Below are 12,019 nucleotides of genomic sequence, written 5' to 3'. Positions count from 1 at the left end.
CATGCGCTGTTCCAGAAGCAGGTAATAAAGTAGTAAACAGAATGTACAAGGTCACTGCCTTTATAAAGTTCACATGCTAATGAAGGGGGGCAGTTAGCAAATAAGTAAGCAAGTAAGACCGTAATATAACAGATATTAGTAAGTGCCATGGAGAAAAAAATGAAACAAGGTTAAGGTGGACAAGAAATTCTACTGAATTCTGTTTGAATACTGAATCATTTGTGGGTTTGTACAGAGAAGTTCCATGATCTCATTGATGTCTTATCACTCACTTTGACTATCGTATGGCCAATAGACTAGAGAAAGGCAAGGGAGGAGGCAGACAGTGGGTAGAATGCTCTCTCTGGAAACCTAGGCAAGAACACAGTAGTGGACAGCATCAGATGTGAGCAGTTCTGGTGATGAGAACTGGCTGTGTTGGGTATGCCTACGCACCAAACACACACTGAATATGTCTATTTATACTGGAGGTGATACTGATGATTTGCTAATGGATGGCATGTGGATACAAGAATAAGGAAAATACATCAGAGATGATGGTAAGGTTTTTAGCCTGATCAATCTGAAGAATGGAGCTGCCATTTATTTATTTGGGGGGAAAGGGGAAGAGGGAGAGGGAGAGAGGTTCTCAAGGAGACTCCTCACTGAACACAGAGCCCAATGTGGGGCTCGATCTCACAATCCTGAGATCATGACCTAAGCCGAAACCAAGAGTCAGATGCTTAACCAACTGAGCCACCCACGTGCCTGGAGTTACCATTTAAACTGAAATGAGGATGCTACTAGGGAAGCAGATTTTGTGGTGGGGGGGTGGGGATGGGATGGGTGGGAATCAAGAGTTCGGTCTGGGTGAATATCAGTGCAGACACCCTGACTGGCAGAATTAGACATTAAAGGGGGAGACGAATTTAACATCGTGAGACAAAATGACCAGAAAGAGAGAGATCAATGAGGCCTGCGGACTAGCCACTGAGGCACACCCAACTTCAGCTGGGGAGACAAGGAACCTGCTAAGGAGAAGCAGCCAGTGAGGTTAGAAGAGAATAAAAGGGAGAGGTATCCTAGAAGCCAATGGAAGAAAGAGTTCAAGAGGAAGGGTCAAATGCTGGCAGACAGGTTACATAAGATGAGGCTGAAAACCAACCACTGGATACAGCAATGTGGATGTCACTGATGACCTTGACAAGAGCTGTTTTGGTGAAGTGGTGGAATGGAAATTAGATTAGAATGGTCTCAAGAAAAAAAAGTACGGCCAGTGGTAAGCCAGACGACTCCTAGGAGTTTTGTTGTAAACAGAGGCAGAGGAATGGAAAGGCATTTGGAGGAGGATATGGAACTGAGAGGTGTTGTTTTACATTCTTACGATGGGAAAGGTAATAGCATGCCACTATACTAACGAGAAAGACCCCCGTAGGGAGGGAAGATTGGTGATGAAAGAGGGAAAGGGAATGACTGCTAGAGCAAGGTCCCTAAGCACCTGAGGGCAGATGAACCAATGCACCCGCAGAGGCCGGCCTCAGGCAGGTGCCCAGAGAGCTCATTCACGGGAACAGGGAACACACGGACCAAGACACAGGTAGAACAGTCAACGTGTGGCAGAGGTCATGCTTCCATTTTTCTCAGTGACATACACAGTGAGGACATGAACTGACAATGGGGCATGGGGAGCAGGTGTTAGAGATGTGGGAAGTTGAAGGAGGGAGAGGTATGGAAAAAGTTGTCTAGGAGACTAGAGAGGACTGCTGGACAAATGAGAAGACAGAGTATTTTAGTGTCAATTGAGGGCTCCTTGGAGGTTAACGGTCAATTTCACATATCATTAGCCCCTATCTAAATTAGGACACTTTTCTGTAATTCGTTTTTTTCTGAGATGGAGTTAACTACTACTCGACTTAAATCTCATATAAGTAAAATAAAAAGTTACAAAGATAAAAAAAAATATCTATGTATATATAACCTCTTTTTTTTTTGGGGGGGCCTTTGGTATTTATCACCATACCAATTATTCATCACTCAGGTACAAGGTACTAGTTAAGAATACAAAGATAAGTAAAACTCATATGGAATCTACTCTTTAAAAGCTTCCATCTCCAATTATTTTAAGCAGATAAAAATTTACTAAGACAGTAAAAAAATTACTCTCATGTTTTATTTTAAATGGCATAAACTTAACCTTTGCATGGTTCAAATGGCACTGTTACATTTTAATAATAATGGCATTCTTCTTACCTGTGTATCTGAAGGTAAAGCTGGTGCAATGTAGAGCAAGAATCAGAGAGTAAAGGAAGAAATTCCTAAAATAAAACAACTCTATTCATTCTTTGTATGCACTATGCTTTTCTAACCCATATCCTCTCACAAAGGCATGCAAAAGAAAATAAAATCCTGGATATACCACGAAAAAAAAAAAAAGGTTCTTGCATGAGAATAAAAAGGAGGATAAGGCTAAGCACCTAATTTGCCGCTAAAACTATCACCACAACCACAATTAGCAGCTATCACCTACTGAGTACCTACTAAGTGCTCAGTAGACATGTAGCAAATAACCTTAGGTATATCACTTTATTTCATTTTAGCCCTCTCAAAAATCTTATGACATATTATTATCCCCATTTCACAGAATAGAAAGCTAAAGAATCAAGTAACTTGATCAAGTCACATAGCAAAAAACCGGTAAGGCTAGGATTCAAGTACAGCTGTGACTCCTCCATTATGGCGAGGCTATCTCTTAGGAAGTAAAATAAACAGTTCTTATTGTATTATAGGATATAGAAAAAAGCTGATGATTAACTTTTAAAAATCCAAGATTCCTCTGATAGAAAAGGACTGATTAAAAATGGCATAATTAGGTGTAATTTTGCCTCCTACACACCAAACAAATGGGTATGGGTATGGTAACTCCCCATCAAGTGCCAATGGTGCCAGGACCCTCCCACCAACGGGCCTCTGCCACTGACTTACATGTCCTGCAAGCGCAGGAAGCTAGGGTCAGAGCAGCCAACTATGTAAGTGGCGGCTGCCCAGCAGGACCCATTCGGGAGCACCCCGAATAGGCTGGCAATGTGTCAGCAGTCAGTGTGCCTGCCACGTAATTTTGACTATAATAAAGTCATTGGAGATCTTTATCTTTTCCTCCAAAAGGAGGAAGACAAGGTTAAAGATAAATTCAACAGGGACAGAGTTTTTTTTTTTTTAGTCACCAATATGTATTACTAATGATATTTCTTTGGCTGTTACAAGCATTCTCTGCTCTTCTCTCCAAATAATCTGCCTTGACAACTTATCTACTCTATTCATATATCTTCAATTATCACTGCTATCCTGATGACTCCCCAATATGCAAGTCTTCTTAAAATTAGTATACAATCTGAAACCTTTGAACATTTCAACTATAATAATTAAAAAATTTAAAGATATGGTAGAAGTAATTTATAAACAGTATTCAAAGTCAAACTGAATTACCATCTGAAAATTGACTTGTGCTTATATAGAAGTAATTTTATTTATATTTATTTATATTTATAAAATAAAATTATTTATACTTAAAGAAATAATTTTTCCAGAGAATTTCATAAAAATAATAACATGATGATAGCAACTTAAATATTTAAATGCTCAACATTTAATATTTAAAAAGAAACCTATAAAATATATTCTTTACAAAATAACTTCAAAAGATTGTTTTTGGCAGTAATGACAAAAGCAGGACAATTTATAACTTATTGTGGATCTCACATTTACACATTATAAAAAATAAGCCTTACCTTGGTATAGTGCAAAAGAGAGTTGACAAAGAAACGACACAATTTGAGTGTTTTCTGAAATAATCTATAGTCAGCATTATCCTGTTCCAAAAAAGGAAGAAAGCATAATAAATAAGAATATGAAATCTGCTAAACTTGTAAATGAGACAAAATTTTCTAAAAAGATCTCTTAATAAAGAGTATAAACATTTTCCAAGCAAACATAATTCTTCTCTGAATTGTTGTTACAAGCAACACAAACACTAAATGACAGAGATGTTTCAAAAAATTAAACTCTATTGAAAAGAAATTTTAAGTTATAAAGCAAAAGAGGTAGGTGATCATTCCTGGTTGATCTGAAAGTTAGAGAAATTTAAATACCTTATTGCTCTTTGCAATATGGAGACCAACAGACGGTCAAAAGAAAAAGTCTCAAATCAATACAAGAATGGGATATGAAAGAAAACAGGGAAAAGGTAGTATGAGAAGGCAGTTCACAGAAAATACAAATTGTCAATAAACTAATATTGAAAAAATTCAAATTACAACCTAATTACGTATCTTTTGAGGGAAAAGGGGGGGACGGCTTTTTGATTAGCAAATATGAAAACTGGTAATATCCCAAAGTAGCTGAAGAAGTGGGGTAACAGGCACTTTGTTTTACCATTCCTGGGAGCTGAAGATAATATACTCCTTGCATTATTTTTTTCTTTAAATTTTTTATTGTTATGTTAATCACCATACATTACATCATTAGTTTTTGATGTAGTGTTCCACGATTCATTGTTTGTGCATAACACCCAGTGCTCCACGCAGAACGTGCCCTCTTTAATACCCATCACCAGGCTAACCCATCCCCCCACCCCCCTCCCCTCTAGAAACCTCAGTTTGTTTTTCAGAGTCCATCGTCTCTCATGGTTTGTCTCTGCCTCCGATTTGCACCCCTTCATTCTTCCCCTGCTTTTTTTTTTTCTTAACATATATTGCATTATTTGTTTCAGAGGTACAGATCTGTGATTCAACAGTCTTGCACAATTCACAGCGCTCACCATAGCACATACCCTCCCCAATGTCTATCACCCAGCCACTCCATCCCTCCCACCCCACCCCCACTCCAGCAACCCTCACTTTGTTCCCTGAGATTAAGAATTCCTCATATATCAGTGAGGTCATATGATACATGTCTTTCTCTGATTGACTTATTTCACTCAGCATAACACCCTCCAGTTCCATCCACATCATCTTGCATTATTATTAAAAACTAAAGTGTTGAATCCCCTTGATCCAGGAGCAGTTCCACTTCTGGAAATATACACTATAGAAATACTAGCTAGCACAGAAATGCAATGCAACTATTTGGATAAACTATTTTTATATAGTGAAAACTGAAATGAACAAAATATCTGTCAACAAATTCAAGGTATTTTCATAAACTGTAATCACAACAGAACTATTAAAAATTTAAAAAAATAAATAAATAAAAGTGTGTGTTGTGTTAATATTTGCTTCCTAACCCCACAAAAATAAGTCAAAACTTTACCCGTGGCTCTCTCTAGAAAATAAAAGTAGGATTTCACTTTCCATGTTAAATATTTCTGTAATGTGGTGAGGGTTTTGTGAGTATGTATCACATTTGTAAACTGATAAAACAGTGGCTGTGTGTATGCAGAGGAGGTAGAGACTGGAGTCATCCTACCTGGATTGAAATCCCGGCCCTACTACAACTACTACGTACCTTAGGAAAGTTATTAAACCTCTCTGTAAGATTGCAATGTGTGGCTTATACTACAGTTTATTGTGAGGTTTAAGTATCCGACACTTAGGCACCTAAACTCAATAAATATGGGTTGTTTCGTCACTCCAATATGTTAATACACACTATAATCCAAAAAGCTTAAATTAGTACCATAAAATTAAGTCAAATAAATACCTTACTGTCTTTAATTAGGAGAATAATTTCATATGAAATAACATATCTTAGCTTTAATGTTAACTATGATTTCTTTCCAATATAGCAAAATCTTAAATAAACCAATCAAAACAGAACTGGATGATCCATTAATTAAATATGACCCTTCATTTTGACCTTTATTAACAATATTTGGAAATAGTTAATTTCCTCACCAGAAATAGGTTAGATGAAAATTCACCTTCTCTGATAATAATAAACATGAATTTTCTTATAGAGTGCTATAGAAGCTTCAAAGTACAGAGTTTAAGATGAATCTACACTGACCATATAATATACTCAATAAGAAATCTTAGGCTTAGATGTCATATCACAAGAAATCTTCCCTGACTTCATGAATGGGTTCCTACCTTTACTCCCATTAGCCAATATCCAGTTCTCCAAAGATCACACCATTCTCTAACTACCTGTTTATTTTTCTCCCAGCCTAGACTGTAAATGGTTGAGGGCAGAAAATCTGACTTACACAGAATAAGAACTCTGGAAATGCTTATTAAGTGAATGGCTCATTCATAATGGTTCATTCAAGGGAAAATTGCACAAGGTTTGGTTGAAGGATCTAGTTTTACTTCATTACTAAGCATACTGATTAAATCCTGAGCTTTTATTTTGACATTTTCAAAAATCAAGTGTATAATTTATAATCCCATCTTGATATACTGAATAATTTAAAAGAGAAAGTATGTAGGGGCACCTGGGTGGTTCAGTCAGTTAAGCATCTGCCTTTGGTTTGGGTCATGATCTGGGGGTACTGGGATTGAGCCCCATATCCGGCTCTCTGCTAAGCAGGGAGCCTGCTTCTCCCTCTCCCTCTCAATGCACGTGCTCTCTCTCAAATAAATCTTTTAAAAAAATTTATATTTATATATTTATATTTATAATAAGCTATATATTTATGTAGAAAAATGTTTATTTTCTAAATACCAATTTCTATAAGCATCATATGAACAAAGGTAGCAGTTACAGTGGAAATTAAATTTATATTAATTGCCTTACAAATAAATTTCCCTTTTTTTTAAAGATTTTATTTATTTATCGGACAGAGAGAGAGAGACAGCGAGAGGAATACAAGCAGGAGTAGTAGGAGGGAGAAGCAGGCTTCCCGCTGAGCAGGGAGCCCGATGTAGGGTTCGATCCCAGGACTCTGGGATCATGACCTGAGCCAAAGGCAGACATTTAACCAACTGAGCCACCCAGGCACCCCAAATTTCCCTATCTTTATAGAAAAATTAAATCATTGGTGGTTAAAAAACTGTATGTTAAAAAACCTAATACAATATTCTCTTTTTGAAACCAGTTTCAAAACTTAATAGAGAATACATGTCAATCTCATAGGTTGAAATGTATCTCTCAAAAAGATATGTTACAGTCTTAATCCCCAGTACCTCAGAATGTGACTTTATTTGGAAATAGGGTCATCACAGATATAATTATTTAGGTAGCAGTTAGACTGGAGTAGGTATACCCTCATTTCAGTACAACTGGTGTCCTCATAAGATGATGGGAAGATGCAGGGAGAGAACAGCACATGATGATGGAGGCAGAGAATGGAGTTCTCCAGCTGTAAGCCAAGGGATGCCAGGGACACCAGAAACTAACAGAATGGCATGGAGGAGACTCTACCCTACAGCTTTAAAAGAACATGGTCCTCCTGAGACATTGCGGATTTCTCTCCTCTAAACTGTGGGAGAATAAATTCTGTTTTAAGGCACTCAGTTTGTGGTAATTTCTTATGGCAGCCCTAGGAACCTAATACAGGGACTGATACATCTGTATGCTTTCATACTTAGCATATTAGCTATTAAATCTGGTGGTTTTATTTTGATGTGGTTTTTTAAAATAATTTTTTATTGTTATGTTAATCACCATATATTACATCATTAGTTTTTGATGTAGTGTTCCATGATTCATTGTTTGTGCATAACACCCAGTGCTCCATGCAGAACATGCCCTCTTTAATACCCATCACCAGGCTAACCCATCCCCCCACCCCCTCCCCTCTAGAACCCTCAGTTTGTTTTTCAGAGTCCATCGTCTCTCATGGTTCATCTCCCCCTCCGACTTACTCTGTACTTCTAAAACAAATAATGCAATATATGTTAAGAAAAAAAAAAAGAAGAAGATAGCAGGAGGGGAAGAATGAAGGGGAGTATTTTGATGTTTTTGAAAACTGCTTGGAAGACTTAAAAAAATGGTTTGATTCCTCAATAAATATCAATAATGAACAGCAGAGGGCGCTGTGACTCAGAATTTAGAGTTCAGAAAGGAACAGACCATCTCAAAACTCCATTTTAGGCAATGGACTGTGAATAGTGCTACTCACTTTACCAGTCCCAAATTTTCACAGGGAAAAACATGAAACAGGAAAGTTCATAATGGACAGTTAGGAAAGCTTATAATGTAAATTCTTTGATTTCTGCATACAAGCGGTTTATATAAACTGAACTTTGTGTACAAATAGCCACCCTGGTCAGGCACCCTCAGGACTTCTCCTTTCTCTTGCACTATACTGTTGCTTGGGCTTGCCCATGTGTCTCCTGTCCAAACCTCTTCTAATCTTACTCTCCCAGCCACAACACAAGATACTCAACCAAATGCCTCCTCCTTCCAGGAGGGTGAGGGGACTGGCAAGGGGACCAATGGAAGGAAGTGGTGGTGGAAAAGAAAAGGGGAAGAGAAAGGATGTAAGAGGTAAGAGAAAAAGAAGAGAAACAAGAAGGAAAAGGTCAGCCCCTTCCTAAAGCTACTCCTCAGTTCCTTTTTACCCACTTCAGAACTGCTTTTCAAACTTCCATCCTCCCCATGGATCAGTCCTTCCAGATCAGCTCTGCCCCAGGAGTTGCAACCAGTCTTTAGGAAAGGGAGGAACACTTACACATCCACCCCCCAGCTGCTGGGTGGGGAAGAGCCCAGGTACAAAGGAATTGCCTGTAGCTGCTAGCAAGTCCACAATGGGAAGGGAGGTTACTGTTACTTTACGGGAGAAATATTTCACTCATTTCCCATTGAAATTATTACATACAACTCTTAGGTCCTGAGTACTATTAATGCTATAATTTAGAGCCATTATGAGTTAAATAAAACTTAAAGGGCTAGTCTGAGAACAAAAGGCACTATGTATAAAATTGTTATAGGGAAATGAACTATTAATTCCCAATAAACTTGTTATAAATTTTTATAATACGTTTCATAAATGGGATGCCAATTCAACACTATAACTTTTTGAAATCAAAATAAATGTAAGTGCGCATCAATTTGAGAACACTGATACATACACACAGTTACATATAACATCACTACAGGTTGCAACAGATTGGTGAAGAACAGGACAACTGTGGCTATATCAGACAACCTTAGACAAATAAAGGACTAAGGAGTTAGATTTTTGACGTAGGGTAGAAAAGAATGAAAGGATTCTGAGGAGAATGCTTCATAAACATGCCCCCTTACATAAAAGGGGGGTGGGCAGGAGACAGCTACTTTCTAGAGGGAATAAGAGCAGGTAGGAGTCTAATGCAATGTTTGGGGTGAAAAGTATGGGCTGTAAATAATCCTAGATTGAAAAAACAACAACAAAAAATTAGAACCCTTTTAGGTAAACTGATCCACAGATTCAAATGAGATTTAGTAACTGCTAAATGCATAAAGAGCTATTGTCCAATGTGCTATTCGACTATACTTTACCTGTGCATCTGACTGTGTCATCTGCTCAGCTAACTGTAAACAAGAATGGAAGGAAAAAAGAATGTCTTCACACAAGCTGGTGATTATATCTCTGTGTTTCAGCTGACTCCTTATAACCGACTGGTGCTTAAGGCTCTGCCTAAATGAATAAAAAGAATACAATCACAAGTAACACATCAAGTAACATAGGACCATAAAAATATGACTTGAAGTAACATGTAAAAATCACAATGCATCATATATATTAGACATGACATAATCAAGATGTGCTGATGGTACCTCTGAAGCTGTCATGTTAGCTTATTAAGTGGCTAATTTTTTACTTCTCCTTATAAAATATTAATGGAACTCTTACTAACGTTCCAGGTATTCTGCTAGGCCCTAGGGATGGAGAAGTGAAAGAAGTCACACTCTCTGCTTTGTCTGCATGGAACTTCTGGTCTAGTACAAGAGAGAACATTAAATAATTTTAAGAATAATTAATTACAGTTGTAATAAATGCTAAGCTAGAAAAGTCCAGGATGCTACAGTAGAGAGATCTAAAATAACTTGTTCTCAGGGTAAGAATATCAAAGAACGCTATCATGACGATGTAACCCTTCAGCTGAGAACTGAAAGATAAGCAGGAGTCAGCAAGGTGTAGAGTATGGAGAAGAGCATCCCGGGAAGAGGGAAAGAGTAGTGAGAAGACCCTGGGATAGGAGTTTGAGGAAATAAGAGCAGGGAGAGCAGCAGAGATGCGCTGGTGAAGAAGGCAGAGGCCAGAGAGGATTAGGTTGTAACTCTTAGTAAAATGGGATGGATTTTTTTTTTTAAAGATTTTATTTATTTATTTGACAGAGAGAGACACAGCGAGAGAGGGAGCACAAGCAGGGGGAGTGAGAGAGGGAGAAGCAGGCTTCCCGCGGAGCAGGGAGCCCAATGTGGGGCTCGATCTCAGGACCCTGGGATCATGACCTGAGCGGAAGGCAGACGCTTAATGGCTGAGCCACCCAGGCGCCCCTTGGGATGGATTTTAAGCAGTAGAGTGACATGCTCTAACTGACATTTTCAAAAGATCAGACTGAACATTGACTAGCAAATGAATTGGAAGAGGACAAGAATAGAACACATTCAATGGTAATGATGGTGATGTGGTAATTCATTGGGCACTCACTACATGCCATGCAGAGTTCTTAGCATTTCATATCGACAAACTCAATTAATTCTCACTATAAACCCACCAAAAGGCATGTGGGTGGCTCAATTGGTTAAGAGTCTGCCTTTGGCTCAGATCATGATCCCGGGGTCCTGGGACTGAGTCCTGCATTGGGCTCCCTGCTCAGCAGGGAATCTGCTTCTCCCTCTCTCTCTGCCCCTTCCCCCTGCTTGTGCTCTCTCAAATAAATAAAATCTTTTTAAAAAAATAAATAAAATAAACCCACCTAGAAAGTGCTATTTTAATTACTCCCATTTTTGGATAAGCAAATTAAGGTTCAGGGAAGATAACCAAATTTCCCAAGTGTTCAGGAAGAGTAAATGATTTCAAAATGGATTCAAGCACATGCAGAATGGCTCTGGGTTGACACTTTTAACCACTGCACTATTACCTGTTGACAAGTTAATGATCTCCTGGTGGTGCAAGAAAAGCACCTAAGACCTAAAAATATTACATTGACCTTTGATTTTTATGCATGTGTATAAAGTAGAGGTTCTCAGCCATTTTTACATCTCAAATCTACCCCTTCCCACCCCCAGGAATCTGATGAGCACTATGGGCACTCTCCCTGGCAACCTTTCATAATGCTCTAGCTAAAATTACTTTATAAATGGAATTAAACTTGAACAACTCAATGGCATATAATAAAGGGATTATATTCAGCTCTAAGTATAACGATTAATTTATCTAAGCCTGGAAATAAACACCTGATGGGTTAAATAACAGTAGCAGTAGGCAAGTGGTTAAGGCCAATGGCCCATTATTTCAAAAGTACTAGTGGGAGGCAAACCATAAGAGACCAACTCTAGGGAACAAACTGAGGGTTGCTGGAGGCGAGGTGGGTAAGGGATGGGCTAAACGGGTGATGGGCATTAAGGAGGGCACTTGTTATGAGCACTGGGCATCATGCAAGTGATGAATCACTAAATTCTACCCCTGAAATGAATAATACACTATATGTTAACTGACCTGATTTTAAATAATATCTTGAAAAAGAAAAAAAAAGTATTAGTAACAAAGTAGAGCTTCTTTTTTAAATTTTAGAAGCAGCAGAGTAAAGAGGTCCAATTTGCTTTAGGAGCTACATGTACAATATCTGGATTAATCAGCAGCAGTGTGAGGAAACATTATTTATACACACCCATACAAAATGTTTTAAATGCAATCTAAAAAACTTATGAATAATTTAGATTTTGGATATGGAAAATATATTACAAAAAGTAAAAAAGCAAAGGAAAAAAACTTACTTAATTATAAATTTCCAAGTATTGGCATGAAACGCATGGTCCATACCGGAAATAACAGAGCAGATATCCAACAATGAATGAATAACTACAAAAAAAGATAACAGAACTCTTAGGACATTCAAATGTCATATGGGGTGAGTTTCTCCTATATTTAAAACTATCTACTGATCAATTTTGA

The 12,019-nt window shown here is 37.9% G+C and overlaps 1 protein-coding gene across 3 annotated transcripts in view; it reads right to left on the bottom strand.

The window, feature by feature from the left end:
• Window positions 1-12,019, bottom strand: part of FIRRM (FIGNL1 interacting regulator of recombination and mitosis) — a 44,539-nt gene that overhangs the window by 22,393 nt on the left and 10,127 nt on the right. For 2 of the 3 annotated variants that reach the window (XM_025878071.2, XM_073899988.1), the window contains exons 7-10: window positions 11,842-11,926; window positions 9,397-9,535; window positions 3,765-3,845; window positions 2,230-2,294 (exon numbers count right to left, since the gene is read on the bottom strand). In XM_025878071.2, coding sequence (XP_025733856.1) covers window positions 2,230-2,294; window positions 3,765-3,845; window positions 9,397-9,535; window positions 11,842-11,926 — 370 coding nt within the window. Of the gene's footprint in view, window positions 1-2,229; window positions 2,295-3,764; window positions 3,846-9,396; window positions 9,536-11,841; window positions 11,927-12,019 lie in introns of those variants that run through there. The other variant, XM_073899989.1, reaches the window with a different exon arrangement.

The sequence above is a fragment of the Callorhinus ursinus genome, unplaced genomic scaffold (genome assembly GCF_003265705.2).
Source record: "Callorhinus ursinus isolate GAN/ISIS: 27379988/994484 unplaced genomic scaffold, GSC_fseal_2.0 scaffold13, whole genome shotgun sequence".
NCBI classification, from domain to species: Eukaryota; Metazoa; Chordata; class Mammalia; order Carnivora; family Otariidae; genus Callorhinus; species Callorhinus ursinus.
This window is presented reverse-complemented; position numbering and strand designations above follow the sequence as displayed.